Source organism: Serinus canaria, chromosome 11 (genome assembly GCF_022539315.1).
Source record: "Serinus canaria isolate serCan28SL12 chromosome 11, serCan2020, whole genome shotgun sequence".
Lineage (NCBI taxonomy): Eukaryota > Metazoa > Chordata > Aves > Passeriformes > Fringillidae > Serinus > Serinus canaria.
The window spans coordinates 15,006,178-15,032,306 of NC_066325.1; the positions used below are offsets into that span (position 1 = coordinate 15,006,178).

The window sequence follows — 26,129 nt, forward strand, 5'->3', positions numbered from 1 at the left end:
CCACTTTGTACCCAGGTCTGCCGTGCAAACCAGTGAATAATTCTGTGGAATTAGAGAAATTATGGTTTTTTTAATCTTTAAAAGAAATGAATGTGTGAGCAGATAAACCAGGGCAGGGAAGAGCCATTGGTTTTCCAATTTAATAAAGGCTTGTGGTTCAAAAATAAACACACAGCCTGGTGGCCAAGTAGCTTGTTGTTATGTTGGGATTTTTTTTCCACATGAGTGATATTCTTCAGTCCTGCAAGTTAGTAAAACCAGGACCACTTGCCATAGCTATAAGCTATCAATAAAAATTAATGTACCAGAGGGAATTGAAAGGAAAAAAATGTACTTAAGTGTTCAGGGCCATCGAGCCACCCATGCATCCTCTGCGAGAGCATTCCGGCCGTGGAGCTGTTATTGTTGCCATGGGCTGCCATTTAATGTTATTTTCCTAAGTAAATGCTTCTGTGCTCTGATCAAGGACATTGGCAGTAAACCAAGACACAATCTTCAGAAAAACATGGTGCTGAATGGTACTGAACACTGTTCAACCAGACCTGGTATCAGAGGATAACTAAAGCCTCTCTTTTTCAAAAGTCAGCTCAAACTCAGGTTTAAAATCCTTTCAAGAAGGGAAAGATTCTCTATTTCTCTTTTTCTTTCTTTCTTTTTTTTTTTTTTTGAAAGTTTTTTTCTTTAAAGAATGCCAAGAGGGATTAGAAATGAAAAAAGAGGACTGGGATATATCCACTCTAAGGTGATTTTAAGTGAGGAGAATGGGAAGATCAACAACAAGACCAAAATCCCCAAAGAAATAAATTTATGGGATGGGTTTTTGTGTTTGTCTGCCTTTCCAAATGGATGTTTGTTATAAACTGAGGGGCTCTCCTGTTAACTACATCTCCATAGTGCTTTTTCTGTGGGGGATGGTTTTGGCTCTGTACCCTGCCCTGGATGCTGGTGGCAATGGTGTAGCTCTGTGTAAAAGGAAGGGACAACCCCAGGATAGCTGTGTTGGAGTAAAGGAGTTTCCACTGAGGCAGACTGGCATAGATGGCATTATCTGATTTTGTTTCCTTTGGCTAAAATGGTAGCTGTACTGTGTTTGTCAATCAAGACAGAGCATTTTGAACAAGGAGTGTGTCTGCCTTGATCCCTGCAACAGCTGAACCCACATTTGCTAAAAGAAAAGAGAAAAAAGATCGGGAAGGGGTTTCCATTTGCAATGATCTGTGTGCAGAGCTGTAAAAAATGCATAAGAAAGGCAAGATGGAAGTGATCCCCCAGGTTAGTGTTGCCATCAGTCCACAATCTCCATTTCTTCCTCAGGATGATTATTGTATTAAATGTTACATTTGATTCATTTGTAGTGAAGGCATTAAAACTACATTTATTCCAATAAAGTAATGAAGGACAGGGTCTGTGCCCCAGGGGCCTGAAACCATCATTTTGGATATGGGACACTCTGTGGTTGCAACAGAGAATCCTTTGGAGTATGTGGTGAAGAAAAATGGGATTTTGCATCATCTTTTTCCTGTAGGAAGGGTCTGTCCTAGGGAAAGCCTGTGCTTTTTGCTGCAGGTGTAAGAAAGCAGACTGGTGCCATTCCTGGAGAGACTTTTTCACCAAGTCCTGGGCTAGCAAAGTTTGATTTTTAAATCAAGCTTTGCTAGCCCAGAACTTGGTGAAAAAGCAAAAGAAGGACATTACAAATCAAAAGGCTGCCCTAGCTTTTTGGTATGTGTTGTTGATAAAATATAGACAGCCATGCTTATTTGTAAATCTTCAGGGCACAAGAACTTGTTTGAGCCATTCTTCAGGTTTATTCAGCATGTTTGGGTCCTCACCCACCTTTCAATCCAATCCTTCCCCTTTTCTCTCGGTGAAGCATTTCATGTGTGGCAGTTTTTCATAAAAAATGCCCACACAGGGATAGATCAAGTTTCAAACCATCTGAGTGCACTTGTTCCAACAAATGAGAAGAGCAGAATCCATGGAAAGAGACAGCAAACAGGAAAGAATTTTTCCCAAAATCCAGTATCTCCCAGCCTCTAATGCTTAACATAATTCCATTCATTTTTGCCTTGTAAACTTTCAGCATCCACAGTGTCTTGTGGGAGGGATCTAGCTTCTTATTGCATGAAAAATTCAGACTTCTTTGACTTGTTTTCAGCTTGGAAGCTGCCTCCAGTTCCTGTCTGAGCAAGGCTGTCTGTCCCTGCTCCCCCCTCCAAGCTGCTCACAGTCCTGAGGCCACAAGTACATCCCTGCACAGCTGCCCTGTGAGGAGGAAGATGCAGAAGTTTATTGTGTACAGAAGTGATTCCATAGCAATAAGAATTTCTTTAGCCCTTCTCTGTGGCTTTCCACTGCTGGGATAGTGTTTTAAGGTAAAGGTGCCAGAACTTCTCACACTCTCCAAGCTGCAGACACTCTTCCATTTATACACTGGCAAGATTGTGTCTTTTATTTTCTTCTCTACTTTCCTAATAAATCTCAGCTTCCCATCTCATTTTTGATTGTATGATGAATATTGAGCTGATGTTCTAATATCACTGTAATACATCCCCAAGATCTTGCCCTTGTATTTTAAGTTTGGTACAGACATGTGATGTTGCATTTTGTTTTTTTTTCCCTATGTGCATCCCTCATCTACTTTTAAATTCATCTGCCATTTTGTTGCCTGGTTGCTGAGCATCCTAAGATCTTTCTGCAAATCTTCCCAGTCAGCTTTCATCCTTGATAGTGTGAATAGCTACCCTTATTTCCAGAATTGGTGAGGAAAGAGGGAAAAACTTGGAAAGGCTTTTCCACTGCAGATGATGCTGCATGGACAGAAATTGTTTAGAGTGAAATCCAGTGATCCCCACTAGAGGCAAGGTGATTAATGGAACCAAAACCTCAAAAATGGTCTTGCAACTGCATTTTTAATGCACAGTATTTGCGTGAGTTTGACACTCAGCAAAATGCTTTCTCTCATGCCTGGTTTGAAGTTAAAGATATAAATGGAATGTCCTAGATTTTATTTATGCATCTAAAGTTGTTAAGGAGGTAAAGGAGAACTCAGAGATTGGCAGCCCAGATTTCATATCTCCAGAGCACAGTCCCAGCATTCACAGAAACTTCTCCCCCTGTTGACTGAATCTTTCCAAGTTGGGCTGATTTTGGTAGCTAGGAATTTTATATATTTTCATAGAATAAGGAGATGTTTGTTTTATTGTCCAAGGGAGAGGTCATAATGTCTGCAGTGTGCTCTTGGAGAGATCAGCATAAAAATGTGTCTGTCATGCACACACACAAATACACACATTGCTGGCAATGGATTTCCTAGGACCAATTTTAGCTAATGTTGCAGACTGTGGATAATTGAAAAATGTAGTGGAAATGCTTCATCTGAATTTTGTGTGAGCAATAGCTAATGAATATTTGGGAGAGTTTCTGAACTGTTGCTTAAAGGCTCACCATGCTGCTCTGTGCACAAAAAAAGGACCCACAGACAGCTTACACAGAAATTTTGAAAATCCTGGGGAGAAAGAAGTTTAAACAAAAGCTTTTCCAACTCTTTGAGTTCCACAGTGTAGAATTAAGTTAATAAATGAGAGCTTAATATCAATGAAAAGTAAATGTACCTCAGTATTCTGAAATCTCAGCATTCTGTGGCACTGGGAACTCTGTAAAATCCGATGTCTTCGGTGGAGTTTTTAAGGTATCTCTAAAAATGTCCATCAAAGATAAAGTATTGTTCCATTACTTTTTATTTTAAGCAGAAGAAAATGCAATTGCATTTGAAAAAACCCAAACAACTCCTTTTTGTCATTTTAAATTGAGCAGGATGGGTGAAGACACCAGGACCAGAATCATCAGGGTTTGAACCATTTTCAGAGTGTGAGGTACATACGCAGTAAATGTTGGGGTTTGTCCTTTTGTACAGTGACAACAAAGCTCCTTAGCCAGTCTTTCTAGACTTCTACTTTTCTCCTCATGAGAAAATGTTTTCTTTGCTTTTTTCTAATTTAAAGTTCTTTATTTTTCACTTGTCTAATAATTTGTATTGAGTTAAAAGTAGCAAGACAAAATAACATTACCTGCAAAATATAAGATTTGGGTTTTGCTGGTGTGGGTAATTCCCCCTTTCAAACCCTCCTCATTTCTTTTTCTTTTCTCTCTTGATACTCAAATTTAGGTCATTTGTCGGTCCTTTTAGCTCTTACCTTTCATACATTAAATTTCATTGCCAGCACTCTAAAAATCCAAATAAATTATGCCATTTGCACTGCTACCATCACCCTCTGTAACCTCAGAAAAGTCAAGGAGAATAGTTAGGCAGATTTTTTTTTTCCTTTTCTAATCTCTACCATTTACTTTCTATCATGTTACAAATATGTGTTCCTTTCTACCTTGCCTGTCAGAATGGCTTTCTACTGTTTTCCTTGCTAATGTTGACAAGGTGATTGACTTGCAGATTTCTATAGCAGTTTTAGACCTTTAAAAAAAAAAAAAAACCACCAAGAAAAAGAAAGACTGCTCTTATATTCCACAAATTCTGTCTTTTTTTAAAACTGCTTGAACTTCAATTATGATTTGTGGCCTGCAGATCTTTGACAAGAATAAATCCTACAGTGTCTAGTCTGACAGACTCAATTTTTGTTTTGAATTGCCTCCTACTTTTCTAGTCATAGGCACTGTGGTAATTATAGACAGAGTCAGTGGATGACAGCCAGGATATTGTTATTGTAGTCTTTGGTTTAGAGAAAGTATTAATTTCATATTTCAGTTGTTTTACATGCTGTCAGGGTATAACTCTTTCCTTGATTCTAGAGTACTGAAAATTAAAAGTTCTGGGCAGTTCTGCTTCAATCCTTCAGCCACATCTGTTTTAATTGCTAGGTTTTATTTCTTTTTATTGGGCTGGCACATGTCTGTAGGGGCTTATCCTGCAGAATTTTTTTAGTATGTACTTATATAATCAATTCTGGTGAAAATCAGCAGTTTGAATTGAATACAGTCAATGAATATTTTTATGTTTGTATTTAAAAAGGGGGGAAAAGGCCTTTGGGTGACAGTTCATTATTAGCTTATAAATATAGTATAACTTCCTGCATAATTACAGGTTTTTATAATTTTTATAATGCTTTTTGCTTATTTTCCTTTGGATAATTTTCAAAGTACTATTATTCCCTCAAGAGATCTCTAAGAGGCAGAATTTCTGGCTATTAAAGATTTGCCATCCCACAAGCAGCAGCCTGAGAATGCCTCTAGGTTATTTATAACTGGATTTTATCTCAGAAAATTAACTAAAGAAGATAAACCAAAATTCTAGGGGAAAATGCCTTAAACGTCTCATGTATTATGCTGTGCTCAAACAGCTATTTTAATTTTAACAGCCTGGCAAGCCCAGTGGAGCTCCTTTTCTGGTTTTGGGCACAAAATAAGATAACACTTTTTGAATTCCTCCAGGAGATCATCTAAGTGCACTTAAAGTGGAGGCATAAAATATGAGTTTACAATGTGATATCTTTAAGCTTCACATGTTAGTTTAATTGATTTTCTGTGTTTGCTAGTTCTGAGAGCCCCAGAACTCCTAATTTGCCCTTTAAAAAACCAGTACATTTTCAAAACGTTGCATTAGCAGGCAAGCTGCTTCGTTCAGCAGAAGGTTTTGTTGTGTTCTGGTTCCTATAACCCTCTCCTGATCAGCAGCACTGAATGTTCTGCCAAGATTTCAGCAGACACATGCATTTACATGCCTGCAAAACCCCCTTGGTTCTGGTGGGCCACTCACGGGTGGGGTTACACATCTGACATGTGCTCCTGAGTCAGGGATGGATTTCCTTAGCTGTGATGGGTGGGGGGAATTTGGGGGAGCAAAGAAGGGAAACCAGCCTGCCAAATGCAGAGCACCTCAGCTGGACTGCCTGTGAGAATTTAGGTGTCTGATGTGATTAAGCTTAAAATAACAAACTCGTTTTCTGTCTGACATCCCTTATATTTGAACTTAGGTCTAGCGGGGGGAAAGGTTATTGCAATAATTTATTGTACCTTATAGTACAATCAGTGTTTAAAAAAGAATGGTAGCTGAAAGGCATGTTCTATTCTTACTTCAGGAGAAAAATACCATCAGACTGCAAGGACTAAAATAGTTGCAGTTTCTAGGTATGCCTTGTAAATAAAATTATGAGTGAGGGATTTTCAAGACGAGTTTTGGAACTGAGTATCAGCTCCTTTTCTCCATGTTTGTAATAATAACGCCTTGCAGTTCTGATTATGTCATTGTGATGCACAACTGGGTGACCTTTGCAGTTGACAAAATGATTAACAGTTTCCTCTGGCTTTTGCTTTTAATAATTCACCTATGTGAAGTAGAGAATGGACTGTATGAGCTGGGGCACGTGATGGTGATTGGTTTGTATCAGTGCTATCACGTGGCAGAAAGGTCAGAACAGCTGCCTTCAGTGTGCTTAGGCTTAGGTAGAACTCTTAAAGAAACTGGCTTTTTATTTATGGAATTGTATTATGGAAAAAAAATTGATGTACATATATATATCACATATAAATATACTATCTGTATACATGTATAAATATAGAGTATTGATAGGAAGATTTCCATAACATCTTGAGAAATTTAGTCAAGGAAAAATAACAGCTTCCCACTCCCATAAGGACTTACTTCTACAGCCCCAGCTGCACCACTCCTTCAGGACACAAAAACCAGACTGAACTTTGAATTTCAGCTGAAAATTGCATGAGGAAATTAAGGATCCCATTATCTGCCCATTTAGACTTCTTGTCTTTAATAAGTGAAAGGATGGCTAAAAAAATATGGCACAATCTTCTGCCATATGTATTTTCTTTTCTAAATTGTCTAGTCTTATAAATATTTGAATAACTTTTTCTCAGAATAAACACTTTCAGCTTCGCTCTTATGACTCTTGAGACCATAACAATTAGATAAATTAATATTGATTTGCTAAGAAAATGCTTCTGCACCTGGTAGAATATCTCCTACTGCAGTTTAGAACCAAACTTACAAATTCAAAAGGGTGTAGATAGCTCCTGACCATTTTCCTACTGAAAGGTATTCTGTGCAGCAATGCACAAAGTTACTGGCCTGAGCTTTTTAAATGGGAGATTACATAGAAAAAAATCCCAGAGGTGCAAGAAAGGGAAAGTTAGCTACACATACAGGTTAAAACTGAGCCCAAATAGACATAACCTCCCATCTTTTTTTTAGAATTCATTAGCAGTGGGGGACTTGGGTGGCTGGAGCAGTGTGATAGATCCTACTTGGAGACACTTGCTTACCAGTAACAGGATTCATCTAAATATCAGAAACTTACAAGATTTTCAATTGCTACTAACTTTCCTATTGGAAAGGAAAAGATCTACTTGTTCAAGTTACTAATTTTCCTGTGAGATACAAAGGAAAGTGACCCCTTAGGGAGAGATTTGGCAGAACCTTTTCCTTTGCAGTGTGTTGGTCTATGATCCACCAGGCTCAGGGCTTGGCTGTCTTAGCTGGGGCAGGTAAACTTTGAGGAAAAGGCAAGCAGGGGATGAAAATGACTTCAGCAAAAAAAGAAACACAGATGAGTGGTGTTGGCAGCTTTACATGCACGTATCTTGTCAGCTAATTAATATGAATCTCTGTAAATACATGCCATGCTTTTGTGCTTCAAGTCATATACAAGTTTTCAGCATCTAGTATGTGCATTTGACTAAGAACTCCCAAACTTCATGGTTTTCCATTTGTCCCTAAAATAAAAGAAAAAAAAGGAAAAGGAAGAAGGTGGAAGTCGGGAAGGAGCCCATAAACCAAAATAAAACTGATATTTCGTTTGTGTTTTGCTGATAGATATTGAGTTCTTCCCACAGACTTGTGCATTAAGGGTTTTGCTGAGTGAGCTAGGACACTGTCTCTTTAAGTGTTTAACAGTAATTGGTTCATGTCCTGGTGTTCATTGAAAATCCTAGACATTTCATGGAAAATCTTCTTAATGAGGGAATGAATTTTTCATTCACATTAGAAAGCTCACTCTGACAAACAATTTCTAAATAAAACTTTGGCGACATGACATCCCATATTGGACTTGACAAAGAGGACAGGTGCATTAGAATAAAACTGTATGGCGATCCTTCAAGCTGTCAGCCATGAATATTTTATTTCTTAATGAATCATCTTTGTGAAATGAACTTTCTTGTTGTAGTGTCAGTGCCATTTACAACAAAAAACCTGCTCCTTTTAAAAGGTGAACTCCTTAAAGATGCTGATGCCTGCATAAAATACTTAACCCTAGCCAAGGTATTCAGTAAATTTAATAGTGTATTTTTTTTTTTTCCAAAACTGTTTGAAATGTAGTCTCATACTACCAGGTGTGACTGTCAAACACAACCTTTTGCAGTTGCAATTTTGTTAACAAAGCCATTATTCAAGGTAGATTAGCAATGGGGTTGATCCTTATTAGAAAACAGAGAATACTTGCCTAATTATTGTTTTGATACTTCCTTTATTTTTAATGGCATATTACATTCATTTAGGATTCGTGTGTAATAGTAGATTTATGTAAACGACTTTATATATGAAAATAATTTCTAGCAGACAAGAGAAGCTTTCACTCTCTTGTATCCCTGTTCCTTAAAATGTGAACAGAATAAATCATGGGCAATCCTTATTGGCATTTTTGGGGTGTTTTTTCCCCAAAGGTGTGAAGTCAGGGTGGTTGCAGTGAGAGTGAAGGGTGTTCAGAGCCTCCTGCAGCTATGACCCCCAGTGTCCAGGTATCCCCACACTCTCTTATTTCTTTATTCTAAGAGAACACAAATGTCAGATCAGTTTATTCTTCCTCACAGTTTATTTGTCATAGTAGATTTGAATGTATTGGTTTTGCTAACAATTTTACATTCATTGAGTTATTTTAAAAGCATATATGTTTCAGCATTTTCCTTTTGTTCTGCAAAAGCAGCTTGATTTGGATTCTCTGGGGAAAGCTCAATTTTTATTGATATTAAAAATACCCATTTGATTGCAAACCTCAAAGTGGACTAGATTCAATTTAATTTACATAATGGTGTCTTCAGGGACAAAGATTGCATGTCCTTTGTGGCATTAGATGGTGGATGTTTGTTTCTAGCATGTGTCAAGTTCAAATTACAAGGTTTGTCATTTTACTTATAGGCTAAATGTTTTGACTCCAGGAGATGTGATTATACTCATTGTCTTTGCAGTCCCTGCCCTGTGTCCTTGCTGATACTGGATATATGTGAGGAATTGTCAGCCAGCACCCTGATCTCCATGGAAAGGTTACAGAAATCAGGAGTTTAGTGCTTCTCTTGCAACCTCTTCCTTGTGTTCCAGTTTCTTCCTTTCCATGATGGACTTCAATCCTTGTGTTAACTTTCCTTCCAAACATCTGTGCTTATTAAGGAAAGCTTTGTCAGGTTCTGCTCTGATTGGAATCAGTAGCATCCTTTCCACTGCCTTGAGCTGGAGAAAAGACCTACATTGGAATAAATCACATGAGACTTCATTTTCTTCAAGGTGAAAAAAGCCCATTCTTTACTGACATACCTCGTCTTTATACAGTTTTACAGACCTGGTGTGTGACTCCAATTGGTTAGCAGCTTTCTTGCCAATTACTTTACTGGTTAATAAAAGGTTCTTACTCTGTATTGATTGGTCACTCAAACCCCCAGGGAGTACGTGGAGGAAAAGTTGTTTGTGAGAGATAGTTTTCATTTTTCCATCTAACAGTGTAGTTGTTTTTCACCCAGGAATGGATTGTTATGTTTATGAACTGCTCACACCAGGATTGCTTTCCGTGGGACCTTGCAAAGTGCTTCCCTTAGAAGAAATGACAGGCTGGCCACTGATAGAACAGAGCAGGTGTGATTTTTTGAAGCCTTTCCTTATGATTTTTCTATGTTACTGCAAGAGACCTGATTTCAGAAAGGTTTTATTTCCCTTGGCATTGACTTCTCACTGTGTGCTTCCCATGCAGTCACAAACTGTCTGTCGGGAGAGTTAAATCCTTCATGGGAAAACCTGGAATTGGTTCACCAGGCTTCACAAGAAAGTGCTCCAACTCCACCCTTGAAGGCTCTGTGTTTGCACATTGCTGTTGGAAGATGAAGCCTTCTGTGTGCAGGAAGCATTTATCATCAGTAATGAGTGACATCAAAAGGGGCTGTCTGGGCCAAACAAATTTGACTGAAATCCTGAATGGGGTGTCTGGAGCAGGCTTTGGAGAGCTAAATGTGCCCTGACACACTTTGAGGTGCTTTGTGTTCCTGCAGCATCAAAGGGCTGAGTCATTTTTGCTTTGTTGAGCACCACAGCAATGCACACCTGGGGTAAAAAGGCAGCTCCTGCTTGGAGGTTCACAGTCCAGGAGTAGGACAGGACACCACCAATGCACTGAGTGGACAGGAGAGCCCAAAGAAATAAGGACACCATGGCAGATAAATCAGGGTAGGCAGCAGGTTTCCACAAGCCCCAACAGCCTAAATATTCCTTTTGCTGGGATGGAAATTTTAAAAGGGATTTAAGGTTGATGGAGGTAGTTCTGTGTGCCTTTGAGGTAGCACTCACAAAACTTTGAGGCATCCTGAAAAAGTCCAGATGTCAGCAGCAGACACTGGAATCTTCCATAGTGGATGGAGGAGGGAAGAATCAGTCTCTGCTGGGGAGTGGTGTGAGAGGAGGAGGGGGATCCACTGAGAAGGAATTCCCACTCTTGGCTTGGAATGTTAGAGTGTATTTTATTGGGCTGTTTAAAGGGTTTGGCCAAACTGAGAGTTGTAATTCACTGGAAAGGAACTGATCTCTAAAATTTCTATTGATTTAAATGGGAGTTAATGCATGTAACAACTTTGTGATCAAGGGGCAATGATGATAACTCTCTCTTAATCTTCTTTCCCACATCTAATTAAAATCTTAGGGGTTTTTTAAGCATTTTTGCCTTTCTCTTAAAAATACCAGTCTGTCTATCCTTCTTCAGTTTCTAATTTTACTTGCATTTAAATACTCTTTTTCAATGGCCCAGCAAGTACTAATCAAATAAACTTTAAAAGATTGCTCCTGATTAAATTATTTTTTAATAATGAGTTCCTGTTACCAGGGAATACAGAGTTAAAAAGGTGATATCACTAAAATTAATTAGCATGAGACATGCTGGACTGGTAGAAGTGACTGGATCTTAATCAATAGCAATATGATTACACCCATGCAGCAATTATAAATTATTTAAAACAGTACCCCTAGGTTACTGACTAGTTGCCTTTAAATTAAATTCTCTGTCAATAATTGATGCAAAGAATTAATGTGAGAACACCTTCAGTTACTGAAACTTTTTTAAGGTGGCATAAAATATTGAACTGTTGCCTGTCATTAGCAGCCACCCTGTCTCTTTTGCACAGCATTGTTCTTTACTAAATTGGTCGAGAAGGACCTCCAGAGCATGAAAGATGACTAATGATCCTGATGCTGTGCTCACTCTTCTTCTAAGGACACTGACACTGAGAAATATAAATTTTGTGTGCAAGGGGAACTAAAAGCTGGTGAGACCAGTAATGCTCCTGGTCCATTTTGCTGCTGAAGCAGTGAAACCAAATATATTCTTCCTTGGTTTTTAGATTATGTTAAATGAGGAAGAAAAAAGGATAACAATCTGGAATGTGCTGATGTTTAGCAGTGTGGTGTTTAGCAGGCTGTTAATTTGTTGGGAGTGGTAATTTCCTCCCCTAATGCCCAGTCATATAGGAGTTTAAAAAATTTCCTTCTGTCCTCTTCCTTGATATAAATTTTTGTTTTCTGTGGTTTAGTGTTTGGGAGCAGCTGGGATGCATGGGGTGTTAATTCTTACAAGGAGCAGAAAGGAAATATGATAATTGCAATCTTGGTAACATCAGAGAGGGTGCCAAGCAGGTCCTTTGCATCTGTTGCTGCAATCAGCTGCAATCTCAGTGTGCACAGGGAGAGCATCCACGTGTCAGATTTTCATCAAACTTTGATCCCTTATTTTACTACTGACCATTATTTTTTGCTGTATAAAACCACTGATGTTTGGGTAAACTAGTAAGCATTTTCTAGATTAAGGCAGCATAATTTAGGACAGTATGTGTATACTTTGGGAGGCAAAAAGCTTAAAAAAAAATCTAGAAAATAAAGGGATATTTCTAGTGACATAATTATTGTCAAAATCCTGAATTTGAAAATATTATTAAACCTTAAGGTCTTAGCTTATATAAATCAGAATTATTATGGATGTATTGACATAAACCCACAGAAGGCAGGAAGTTCATGGATGGAGCCTGGAGCTGGGAGGGGATGTTTGCTCCTGCTTTTTGGCTTTTGCTTGCTTACTGTGGGAAGCTGGCAAAGCTGCCCTGACATGTGGACACAGTAGCAATTTAAAAAGACAGTCAGTCTTCTTGCTATCTTTTGCTCTTTCAGTTTTCTCTTCTTTTTTTTTTTTTAATTTTATTTTGTTTCCAAAATACTCATAATTTACAAATTTATTTTAAATTTGTCCCAGGTTTACCTATTAACACTGAAAAAATTACATTTTTGGCAATTTAGTAAATAAAGACACTAAAATTTTCTTCTGTTGTTTGTTACAGCTGTATAAATTGCATGTCGGTGAAGTTAGCACCAGTGAAAGACTTGTGGTGTATTCCAGGAACAAGTACAGATCAGGGATGGGGAAAGTGCCAAGAAAAAAAAAAAAAGAAGAAATTTTATTTATTTGCAGAGTATTTTAGTGGTGCAACAGAGATATATTAAAGGTTTACTCATTATAAAATAGTACTTCTCATTTTTTAACAAAAAATCCTTTGACAAGGTTTGGGATAAATGAAGTGCATTCAATATTTGAGTCAGCATTTCAGAAAAAGAATTCCAAGCCAAAATCCAGGTGTTGCAGACTCCAGGGGAAGAGGAAAGGTGCTTTTCACTGTTTGAAATCTTCAGTCTAACACCCTTACCCTGCTTCAGCCCCTGTGCATCTTCTCCATGGGGAAGTGTGAAAGTCACGAGGGTAAAGATGTTATGAAGTCTAGAGATTTATAATTTTATCTCTAGTGGAAATTCACCTCCACTCTGAAATGACAGTTTTGAACACAATTGCTAAAATTTAGGAGCACAGGAGCAGTTTATCAGTGAGTCCCTCATGATAAGCAATTGGACCAAGGACAAACAGCAGAAAAAAGCAGTGGCCAGGTGGAGAAATCAGGAACTTGCAACCTTTTGATCTTTCCAGGTTACTGCACCCCTACACAGCAGTTCTGGTCCATTTCTGTCCCTGCTTTCCTCATCTGTGAACAGCAAATGGTGCAGGGGGTGATGTGAGAGTTATTTAAGAGCTGGGTAGTGTTTTGGAAGTGTAAGATTAACTTTGTGACCTTGCCTATCACTACTGGATGGTACCTGTAGGACATGGCTCACTGCAATACAGTGTACTTGCCTCTTTTATATTAAATTCTAGTCAAATTGAAATTAAATTTATATAATTGCAGAGACATTAAATAATGGAGGTTTAAACTCTCCGTTAACAAAAACTTCAAACAAACCAAAAGATTCCTGGAACCTGCTGTTTGATCAAATCACTGATTTTTATCAAATGTTAAATAAATGGAACAACAAGGATCTGATTTGCCCCATAGTATAGATGATGTTTGATAAGAGTTTTCATTTGAAGACATAAAAAACTCAGCTACTATTGTGTGCTGACAGAATGTGTTTAGTCAGAGTTTCAGTCTAACTAAGCTGTTCTGTGTGCACAGGAAGGCACTGTCTGTGTGTTTATCTCGGTAGCTAAAGTCTCTAATTCATAAAATAACTTCCACCCGTGTTTGTTAAAGGGCATACCAAGCCAACAGACTATTTGACAGAGTAACATCAGCAGCTGATGCACAGTTTCATGTAGCTCAACAGTACCAGGATAAAAGTTTGTGGTCTGTTTGTAGAGCTGCTCATTCTCCTCTTTATCTGCACTTTTCTTTGCTGTTTTGTTTCTGTTAAGCGTCGAACATCCTGTGTTGGTGTAAAGGCAACGGAGGTTTCTCCTCCCTGCAGTGCAACTGCACAATCTCCCTACAGAAGAGATTTGGCATCTCTACAGTTTAGTGACTTGGAACCTGGTCTTCCCCCGTTCATTTTTACCCTTCAATCCTTTGGCACTTGCAGAGTGGGAAATTTAACAAATGGTTAGAAATCTTCAGTCATGCGTTGGCTCTGACTCGTGTGCAGGAGATTTCGCATATATAACTCTTAAGTTGATGAGCAATTGCTCATTTTATGGATTTTTAAGCAAGCATGGAAAATATTTCAGGTTGGATAAAAATTTTGCTCTTGTCTGAAATATGAAAAATTTCACTACTTTCATGCTTTCTTTTTGTATTTTCTTTCACTGCAACACATAAATTGCATTCACTTTGTGAAACTAAAATGAGGTTGAACTGGGAAGCCATATTTCAAAGCATTAAATAAAAATATATTTGAACAAGAAAATAGAAACATTAAAGAATAAAAATTAAAAGCCCCATAAATCCCATTTCATCCTTGTCCACTCCTGCTGAGCAAAAGATGACCCCAAAAGAAATGCACCTACTGAAGCAAAACGGCTATTCATTTCACTGATGTGAAAATTTCCCAAGTGGAAAATAAAATCTTAGGAGCTGTTTTGGTTTCTTTTTTCCTATTCTTATTTGGCTTCACCATACCTGGTAGCAGATAATACATGGTTTTGAGGACAGCTTTCTGTAACATAGTTTGGATTAATGTCAAACACCACAATCTGAAAATTGTCCTTATTTTTTTGCTGCAAAATTGGTTAATGTGTCCAGGACAAGCACTGTGACCAGCTCAGCCATCATGCTTGCACAAACTACTCAAGTGTTTCTTCTGCCTGACTGATTCTGTGGGAAGATCTGAGGGAGGTGGAGAACGCCATGTTAAAGTGGGATGAAATGAAATTAGAAAACAGAACAAGAAGCCTGATTGAAACTGTGTATGACAAGTGTTGTTTCTGCTTTTAAGAAACTCAAGAAATCAACCTTTTAGACCTCAAAAAGATCTCCAACTTCCCATGCCAAAGATGCTTTGCGAAATCGATGACTAAATTTGTCCAGGATTTGTATTTTAATTCTCAGAACGTTCATTGACAATCTGATTAATGGGTTATTTCCGTTTGTCATCTATCTGGGGCTAGTTTTACAGAGTACAGAGAAAGCACCTTGTTCTGAGACGTGGTTACGTGACCAAAACGAAAGCACACTCGAGCTGCACAATCCTACGCCGCGCCTTCGGCCGCGCTCTTCCCGGAACGCTGGGCCCCAGCTGCTTTCCCAGAACACGTCTGCTCACCTGTAGCCCCACATTTCTCTTCACAGAGAAAAGCAAGGCACAGTTCTTCCCAAGAATATTCTTATCTCACCTGCTGTGCCTGTGTTTGTGCTAAAGTAGAATGCAGTACGGAGATTGCTGACCCAGAGTGAGGGTGTTTTCTTTCCTTGGCCTGTGTGTGTGTGTCAGGACTCTTGGGTGACAGTCTCGAGATTCTGGGCAGTTTTGGGCAGGGTTGAGTGCTTGGCAGATTCACTTTAGATGTAATGTAATATAGTATAGAATAATATAGTACAATAAAGTAATTAATTAGCCTTCTGATAAGATGAAGTCAATTCTCTGTCTGATAAGATGGACAATTTCTCCCTGCTATGGGGGTCATCTTGATTCAATACGCACACACATATCTCACACATCTCACATGTACATATGTGAGAACTCGTGTGTGCTCTGCATTGGTTTCTTTGCTGCTCACCAAAAAAAAAAAAAAAAAATCAATATGCCTCACTTGAATTCTTTCCACAGTAACCATAAATATTAGATCCTTGCTAATGTGCAATGTCCAGTTTGGAAAACCACATTTCAAGGTAAAAATGGGCTTAAAATGGGCTTAAAAGAGATGTAATTACTACTATTGATAAAAGTAGTGAAAGGAGGCTGTAGAAATACTATTATTATTTTTAATGCATAATTTTTGAACAAAATTCAGTTGTGGGTTGGTCTGGTCGGTGACCCTTTGTAAAGCTTGAATCTTTGGAGAGAGAGAGCAGTTTGCTGCTACCATTAATATTTTTGTTTTCACTGCACCCCTCCATGGAAAGAACTAATGCCCTGAGAAGCAGGTGTTGGTGTTCTTCCTTTTCACACAGGGAGAGCAAGTAACAAAGAGAGAGCAAAACAGAGAGTTTCCCTCCTGGTGCTGGTGAGGTACTTGTGTCATGTTTCAGAAAGTGTTTCCAAACTCTGAAGTGGGGAAAATGTTTCCAGTATCACTCCAAGGTAGGAGAGTTTAGGGGTGTTGAGGACACCAGGTGGTTGGCTTGGGAGGTACAAGGAGCTCATGTCCTGGAGATCCAAGCTTGGGAGGTACAAGGAGCTCATGTCCTGGAGATCCAAGCTTGGGAGGTACAAGGAGCTCATGTCCTGGAGATCCAAGCTTGGGAGGTACAAGGAGCTCATGTCCTGGAGATCCAAGCTTGGGAGGTACAAGGAGCTCATGTCCTGGAGATCCAAGCTGGGAGAACACTCCAGTGGCCGTGGCTCCTCCAAGATGGTGCAAAGGCTCTCAGGCATTTCTGGGGCAGGGGAGGCTGACTTTGCTCCTCTTGAGGTTTGGTGTGATGTGTTGGGCCACTGGAAAGCTGCAGGTGAGATGGAGAAGCCTTCCTCCACTTTGTCCTTAGAAGCCTTTCCAAGTCTAAGGACTGAAGGCGAGCAGAAGTCCCCTCCACACTTACAGAGCCAGCCTGTTCTGGGTGGGTTTTGCTCTCAGTTGCATCCTTGGAAGCTTATCCTCACACAGAAGGAGCCTCTGATAGATGCAGGGTGATGGGGCCTCCTACAAGCTAACACAAATCCCTCCCAGCTTCACTGGGTCTGCTGCACTTCCCAGCTGACAGAGCTGGAACGTGGCCCTGCAATGGCCCCTGCTCCCACAGCTCTGCAAACATCCTCAGGGACGTTTTCAGGCGAGCCATGGAAAGTGCTGATGGTTTGTGCACCCCTGAAATGTGGCAAGTGAGCCTGGGGCAGGGGGTGGTCAATGCCAGGAAAAAAAGCAATAAGGGAAGAAGCAATAGTGTCAATATTTTAAGGAGGATTACAAAATAAGAAGGAAAAAGATAAGAGAACTTTAAAGAATTTTTTGCCATTTCACTGAAGAACATGGGTAGAAGGAGACACTAACCAGTCTCCCTCTTCCTGCTCAAGCAAGAGGTATGTCTTTAAATTAGCTTGAATTCCTGTGGGTCATCCTGTAAATACTCTCACCTCTCCCTTAGGCAGCTGTAGAGACTCAGGCCTGGTGTCCTTACAGGAAATGACAGGAAAACTGTTTTAGGCCTTTGGGCAGAGGCAAACTTTGAGTTATAAGAGAAAAAAGGGGAAGTTTTCACTGACCTTCTGCTGGGCAGCCCTGCTGGCACGGGGTGTGAAGCCAGGCTGTGTTCCCTGGGGGATGGCCACACGCTCAGGAGGGATCTTTCCAAACTGGTCTGAGTGGCCAGGGATGAAAAGGAGCACTGCAGGGCAGAAAATGCCACCTGAGCATCATCTTCCTGAGCTCAGCCGGGATACTTGCAGTGCCAGAAGTGAAGATGAGCCAGTGTTGCTAGGATAGAATTGCTCCTTCAGTGGGAAAAGCTCAGGTTATTTATTCTTACCTGAACCCCCCACCTCCAAGGTAGTTCAGTGCACACAGAGAGAGGAACAGCATGGATTTAGGATGTTCTGTACTCTCCTGGCACTCAGGGAGAGCTGGGACTGGTGGCACCATATGGCCCATTGATAGCCTGGGCTCTGAGAGCTCTGGAGGCTGTCAGAGGCCCCATTCCCCACAGGGCTCTGCTCTGAAAATGTGCCCAGAGCCAGCTCAGATGGTGTCCACCAAGTACCAGCAGGCAGGGACAATACCCTCAGCACTGCACTTGTGGTGGGCAGCCTTTTGGCTTCCCTCTGAATGCAGAAAAGAATTGTATTATGCATTGAAAACATGATAAAATCTATGTTCATGTTGTAGAAAGCATAAGTGGTGTGGTGTAAGAGATTTTTAAAATCCAGTATCTGCTCACAGGATGCTTGGAAAATGGCCACAGACCCTTTTTGGTTTGATATTTTCTGCACTGACACCACTTTTTAAATTAACTTACTTTTTTTTTTTTTTTTTTTTACTTTCCCTTTAGTGTTCAGCATCTCCAATTTTAAAGTTTAAATAGATCTATACTTTCCCCAAGGACTTATGTGCAAACTAATATTAAGATTAAAATCTTTTATGTTTGTTCTGTAGCTTGAAACAAAAAACTAGTGCATAGTCTGTTTTATCCCACTGGCTCTCTAAGGTTCAGGTATTAACATAAATACAGCCCATTAACACTTGTTCCTCTCTGTCAGGACATAAATTAAGTCTGCAGGTGTTCCATGAAGCTTTACCCTTGGTACTAATTAAGCCTTGATAATTAGGTTTGTTAAATTCAGGCCTTTAAGCTTATATTCCCTCTTTGGGTTGCCAAAATGGGGATTTGCAATATACAGGGCCTTTTTTTAGCTGGTTTTCTATTTTTTATTTTATTTTATTTTATTTTGTCTCATTTTAGTTTTGTTTTCAACAAAACCGCAGTAGTAATGAACTCTCCTTTGCTTAGATGGTTAAAGATTCAAAAGCTGTGAAGAACTTGGATGTCTGCTGATATTTACATCAGAACATTTTCTTTTGCTGGCTTTTTTGGCAGAACACAGTCGCTGTAGTGGAAAGTTTCCAGTCCATATGTTAAACACACAGATGCTTCAACTAGATAAATGGTTGCAATTCCAAATGAAATATCATTGAGTAATGTACAAGTGGAGATCTTAAAATGATAATATTAAAAAATATGTTGAAAAACAATAGAAGTTTATCCCATATAGCAATAAGATTTTCCTTACAGAGGAAAGAGTATAGATAAAAGTTCTTATACTTTTGATTTTTGTCAAGTGTTTTAAAAGGTTCTGTTCCCAGGTCATATGGTCTCAGTGCTAAATAAAAATAATAACTGAAGAAATCTGGTTCAAAGGAATCCTCCTGGGAGGAGGGTTATTTGTAACACATACACAGAACATTAAATAGTCTAATCAAAATGGATTTTCTTGCCAGTTAATCTCTTCTCTTTTGTTTCTCCATAAATATATAGTCCATCAGATCAAATGTTTGATAAGTGTCATTTTTCATCTAGAATAAATGAAACCACAGCTACAACTCTATTAGAGGCACTTTTCACATTATTCATTGCAATCATGCTAACTTGATGCTAATACCTTTTCTGTTTTAGTTGTGTTTTTTTTTTTTTTATCCATGGGGCATTAAAAAAAAAATTTACTCAAACATTTTTTTTTTTAAAAATCAAAATTAAATAAATTAATAAATGCCATTAGAGACTTTCATCCACATTAGATTCTCATCCTTCATTTTATTTAGTGTTTGATTGACCAGAAAGGCACAATTAATCATTTTTGGGCAAGAGCTTTGTTTTGGGTCAGCAAAAGCATTTTATTCAGATGTAGTATGGAAACATGCAGTGTAAGATGCCTAATTTAAAAAAAAATATTATTTTTAATAGGACATTGTTTAAAGTTTGGGAAAAAACATTTGGTTAACTTTCTTGGAAGAATAAAAATTAATTAGTGTGCATATTCCGACCCTGCTGCACAAAGGATTTAATACAGAATGGCAGGAAACAAGAATTAGGATGTTAAAAGGATATCTTTCCAGTATCCACTGTGGCATTCAGATTGTTGTTCCTTGGAATGGTCCAGCTATAAGAGAACCCTGCTGAAGGAGAGAAAAGGCAAAATATATAACGATTATCATTAAAAGGCGTCACTTCTTATTGCAGAAAATACTAATCTCACCTTGTAATTTACAGCATTTCTATATTTATAATGAGAAATAGCAGGATACATAGCATATTTCATAGTAACAGTGTCCTAAATACTGAATTAATTGGCAGATTTTTAATGGTGGCCCCATTGAGGCGTATAACGATTGACAAAATACTGTAGGAGAGAGTATACTTGATAGATTCCACTTATTAATAGGTCAAAGTCATTAGGGAGATAATGTATGAGAGGAGCTCCATCCAACCCCTCCATGTTTTGACTTTTTAGAAAAAAGGAAGCCTGTGAGCTGGGCCATTGGAGTCCAAGCCTGTAACAGAATGTAGTTTTTAAAGTTAATAATGCTTTTGGTTCTGCAACATTTTCCATGTCAAGGGGGGAGGAAGATTTTGGTTTGCATATATAATTATTGCGCTGTTTTTAAGGGTTTGTCCTCCAGCTGCCAGTTATAAATCTGAAAGTTCTTGGAAGCATAAAATAAATTTCTTCTTGCTTGCATGCACCGGTTTGGCTTCCACATTCACATTTGTGCTTCTGAAGCTTCCATTGTGAGGGATTCAGGAGGCTTTCTGCTGTACTAGGAGGCTGCAATTTCTGCATTTACAGGAAAATGCTGCTTTCTCTTTTTCATGCCCCACCATCCTGCATTCTGGTTTGGAAAACCTCGAAAATCATCCCAAGACTTTGCTGAGACGTGGCCTGCGCCTGAGTGAGGGACATTAGACATGCACATACCCCCTTCTGTGCAATAACTGGCCTTTCCTCTTCTATTACTGAAAATGTTATTAACAAAGCCAGGAGTCATTGCTGATTAAAACCCTCAAGGACAAAGACATGACAACTTTTTTCTTTGCGGCGCAGCCTCGCGCTGTACATTGTGCAGCTCCGTGTGGGAAGGGAGGCTGCTGCAAGGGCTGAAAGGTGGATGGAGAGCTGGGGGTTAAGGCATTTCAAAATGTCAGGCAGCTTGTTATATTGCAGTACATCATTCTGTCCCTGGAGACTGCTGCTGAGGCCTAGGCCAAAGCTATACAGAGAGCAGAAAATTTGACACGAGCTTCCAAATTTTCTCTTTAGCTCTCTTGGGCTGCAACCCATATGCCATGGTTAAACCATCAGGCTTTGCTCCACTGAGACCTCAGGACAAAGCAACTCAGTATTTCCTTTTCAGTGAAAGTGACTGCTTGTTTCCCTAGCAGAAATCTCTTTTCCCACCCACTGTCTTCTTAGAATGAAAAGAGCTTCTTTTTTTTCCCCCTCTAAGTAAGAGGTTGTTTTGAATTGCATGCCTCTTGTTTTCATGTTCTTCCCAACAGCACTAGTGGAATCCAACAGTAGATTTTAAGGAATTATAAAAAGATGTTGGTGTTTGTATTACACATTTGCTGTGTTTTTCAGAGGTGTGTCGTCACATCCAAAGCAGAAGTAGAACTTGTGGACATTCCTCCAAACCCCACGTTGTCAGTGTCACTGCAATATATGCCTGAAGTGTAGGAGAGGGATTCTATCTACAGATATCCAGGCTTTTCAAAGCCAAAAAAAAACCTTCATTCAGAAAATTCTTTATAAGGGCAATCACGTTTCCCATGAATTCTCAGTCTCACCATTGCTAAACAATGTAAATAAATGAGATTCCAAGCTAATGAAAGTGCAACGAAATCACAGCCCACGTTTTTACTCCTGCACATGGAACCAAACACACTGAGGTTTCTGTTGTCATGTAATAGAGTGATAATTTATTATTCCCACTGCATGTATCACAGTTGTGCAAGAGAGCCAGAACATGCCAAAACTGCAATTTGTGAGAAATTGAGTTACGGCCAAGTGTAGTTAAACGCTGGGGCCAGAACCTCATCTCACTTTCCATAAAGCTGTCCTGACAAGCAGCTGAGGATTTTCATAGTGTTAGAAAGTTTCAGATGCTCTGGAGCTGGCAGCCTGTTCCAGAGCCCCCTGTGCATGCCTGGGTCAGGTACAGCACCTAAAAACCTCCTTGAACATGCCTGGGACCCAGGCCAGGTGAAATGATGGAGAGGACTGTGGGGGTACCCATGCCTCATGAATTCTTGCTTCAAACATAACTTGGCAAAAAAACCCAAGATCTGTGCTCTGCTAAACTGTTTGACTATCCTTACGTCTTCCAGCCTGGCTAAACTCAGCATATTTAGATAATTTTTTTATTTCTTCCTTTTCTCTAAAGGATATTTGCATGAGCATGTGTAAGAAGGAGAAAGGCCAAATGGCTTACATGCTTGTTTTCTTCTCCAAGTTTATCCTTGCAGTATTATTATTACTGTTATTACCCCTATAAATTAAACTTTATTTGAGAAGTGCTAGTGTTGGTGTTCACATGTAAAGAGTTTGGAGATTTCAGAAATGACCTATGAGAGTGATGAGAACTTTTATCCCATAGCAGAACAATAAAGCAGCACTGTCTTTGTGAGGAAAAGATGATGATGTTCTTTGCTTGGAGAAAACTTCTCTTAGAAAAGGACTTTTAATCTAGCAGGAGGAGATAAAGTGGCTGGGCTGAAACTGCACAAATTGTAGTTTTAAAATTAAAAAAAAAGAAAAAAGAAACAGTGCAATTAAGCACTAAAACAACTTACCAGGGAATGTAGTAACTTCTCCATCACCTGAAGTCTTTAAATCAAGATTGAATGTCTTTCTAAAAGATATTGGTTGTAGCTCAAGCAGAAGTTATGAGCCATGGGCTGGATGCAGGAATCCCTTGGCTAAATTCTGTTAAGCAGAAGGTCATAGTAGATGATCATAATGATCCCTTCTAGCCTTTAAATCTATTACTCCATTAATCTACTCCAGCCATGAAAGTGTCATTTGCCCACACAAATTTCAGATCTTTTGAGCTTGCACACATTTCAGTGAACCAGCTGGGATGGAGGCTACTCCAAAAATGTGTGCACAGCTCCTTCTGCTGAGCAGCTGCTTCAGTGCCAACCTGGAGCCTTTTCTTCTTAAAGCTTTATTCCCCAGAGGAGTGGGCTGCCCATTTGTGTGACACAAATGTGTGTTGTGTTTTCTTCTCAGGCACTGTAGCTGAGGTACATAAACATGTAGAGTTTAAATCACAGAAGAAGCCATTTATAATTCTTGTTCATTTTGTACACAAATCCATGTGATTCCATTAGATATGCAGCACAGCCTGTTATACAGTAGTGAATGGAGATCAAGCACTTCTGTTTACCTATGAAATTGCCTATTAAAATTACAATAACCACCATAAAAATGACTTTTTTATGTCTCTCCTTTGAGAGGAAGTTTCAATTTACTGGTTCATATGAAAATGTCTTGCAAGTAATTGTAAATATTTTAGGTAGATTTCCTCTGATATTACTTGATGTGTCAAATTCATTGAAAAAAAGATCTGCTGAAATGTTAAAGAGACACAATCAAGTTGAAATGTATTCAAGTATTTAAAAAGGGGGAATTCATTTAATATTCTGTACTAGTATAGAACTCCTCCTTACAAATTGTTATGTAAATCCAGGTTTGAAAGTTGAGTGTTCCCTTTCACTTCTCTTTTCCAAAAGAACTCTTAAAAATCATGAAAATAGTGGAACAGGTGGAATTATCAGTAGACAGAATTATCTTTGGCTTGAATCAACACAGTTGTTCAACATTTGGGACTCTAGTCAGTCAAAGCCAAGCTGTAGAGAAGAAAGTGTTTTTTCTTTCTACCAGTGTGGCTTGTATCACCTAAAACTTTCCATCAGGCTGTATAAAAGAGATCTCAGGATAAATTTTGACCATTATTGTTATGATGATGATGATGATGATGATGATGATGATGATGATGATGATGATGATGATGATGATGATGATGATGATGATGATGCAAATTTTACTTTCTGATCCGGATCACAAATCAGTGGCCCTGCTTTCCCTGCCCTGGAAAGAAGCCAGTCCCTGAGGCAGATCCATACACTCAGGTCAGAACCCAAATGAGCCAAGGTGAAAGCCAGGCAAAGCCAGCACTCCTGGATCATCTCCTGAGCCTGATGCCTGGGGAGATGCAGTGAATCCCACGTTAGTTTTGGGGCTTTCAGGTTTGCCAGCTTTTCTAGCTGGTTGGTTTTTTGGTTGGTTTTTTTTTGGTGGTAGCTGGAAAGAGAGGAGTTCCCAAAGATGAGCTAGTCAGAGGCTGGAGTGAGATGGAGGTTTGTGGTGTGTTGCAGCGGTTTTGGGAACCTGCCCTCGGGTGCAAAGTCTCCTGTGGCTTGTTTAGCCCTTTTCCCTCTGTTTTGGGCTACCTCAGAGGATAAAACCAGGGGTGGGCCTATGTGTTTTCTGGAAAAAAAAAGGCGTGAGTGTTGTTTTGGGGAGAGCCACTTCCTCTCCTTGCACCAAAAAAGGCCCTTCTCAGTCCCTTTTTATGGAAAGCAATTAGTCAAGGCACAGCCTAGGGGCCAGTTTTGTGAGGAGCTGAAGCCTTGCTGCCTCATCTCGTGGGAGTGGAGAGAGATGAGTGAAGAGGGAGCTCTGCACCTCTTAGAGCAGAAGGTCTGCGTGCACCCAAGGACATTGGGGGTTTTTGGATCCAGCTCAGATGGAAGAAGGCCACTGCTCTTTGTGGGTGCTCCTGGATGCTTTTCCTGTGGGACCTATTGATCAAGCCTTTTCTTTAATTTTTCTGAAATTCAGCAATTTCCTAATCTGAGCTGGTGTTTTGGGGGCTGTTTCCTCAGCTCCTGGAGGATATGAGGGTGTGTGGCCTCTTTTCTGAGGTGAGTCACTGCTGTTTGGTGCCTTCTTTAATGATGTGGCTGTTTGTGGACAGTGGTGAGGAAAGGACATATGCTGCCACTAAAAATTACATGGATAAAATTCAGATCCTGTTTCTTACCCAAGCCTCCCAGAGATGTGTGCTCACTGTTCAGCTGTTAAGATTGTTATTAAACTTTATGGACCATAAACCCCATGGAAACAAGGAAAGTGAACAACTATGCTATTACAATAGTGTCAAAATAGGAGACATATTTCATAACCTCAAAACTGTGAGCCTGCCTCCATGAAGCATTTCAGCCCTGGTGGACTGCCTCAAACTGGTGTTTATTTAATCTCTAAATGAAATGCAATGTTGCTAATACATAAAGCCTTGAAAAATATGTTCCTTTAAGTTTAAAGTTCAGTTCCATAAATCTAGCTTTGCAGACTGCCTTCTGAAATGTGAGTTGATTTTTTTTTTGTTTTGTTTTTTAATTTAAATATTTGTCAGACATCCATCATCTCTTAATATTTCCTGTCATGGGGATCTACTTAATTCCAAACTAAATCCATCGTGATTTCCACTAAATACCCCGACTTGCTCAGTACAACAGCAGCCTCCTGATTAGGGGAGACAGACAAACAAGGGGATGGAAACATCCTTGGCACGCTCTTGGGGGGTGGGAGGAGGGAAAGCAGAGATGCCAAACGCAGCCTGGCTCAACAGGACAATGCATTCACTTTCAAATGTATTTATTTTGAGAAAGGAGCTGTCAGGTTCTGTGTGCTAGTGTGGTTTATTTAACATGTTAGCAGACCTGTCCCTTGTATGTATATATTTGCCTTTCAGTGTCCTCCTGCAAATTGCTTTTGACTCGGCCAAGTTGCAGCAGTTTAAATACCATCTTTCATGTAGGCACAGGAAATTTCCAACAACAGCACTTCAAAAAAATCCCCCAGACGCATATTGCAATATTTTAAAGGCTAAGGATCCTGTATATCTGTAGGGTTTTCTGTATTTTTTTAACCCCTTTAGTGGTGGGAAAGCCATCCATTCCCTTTTCCCAGAGATTATTAGCTCTGTCCTATCGAGTGGAATATTTTAAGGTAGGTGAAAATACCAAAAGTACTGTCAAGTTTTGATATTCTTGACCTAAAGAAAAAGTGAAGATGCAGTGAGGTTTGATATTTTTTTCTTTTTTTTTTCTAATAAAAGATAAATTCTCCCAGATTGATTCTTTTTTTCCTAAAGAGAGGCTAATGTAGCAAAGTGAGGCTGCAGTAGAAAACCAAAGAAAATAAAGGTGGTATAACTGAAACTTTGTCCTGGGGTAGAAATTACATATCAGATACTATCACATCATGTATTGCTGGTTTCTCTGTGATTTGTGGGCATCTGCTCTGTTGAACAGTTTTTGTTTGGGGTTTTTTTATAATATATTTGGTGTTTGTTTTTTTCACTCAAGCACCCGAAAGAGATTTCAGGATCGGAAAA

At 39.3% G+C, this 26,129-nt stretch overlaps 1 protein-coding gene across 4 annotated transcripts in view; it reads left to right on the top strand.

The window, feature by feature from the left end:
• The window catches only part of WWOX (WW domain containing oxidoreductase), a 471,276-nt gene that overhangs the window by 296,159 nt on the left and 148,988 nt on the right, over positions 1-26,129 (top strand). Inside the window, exon 9 of one of the 4 annotated variants that reach the window (XM_050979039.1) lies at positions 2,159-2,251. The exons of the other annotated variants lie outside the window; for them this stretch is intronic. Within the exon in view, the coding sequence (XP_050834996.1) occupies positions 2,159-2,236 (78 nt within the window). The 3' untranslated portion in view covers positions 2,237-2,251. Of the gene's footprint in view, positions 1-2,158; positions 2,252-26,129 lie in introns of those variants that run through there. 4 annotated transcript variants of the gene reach the window in all.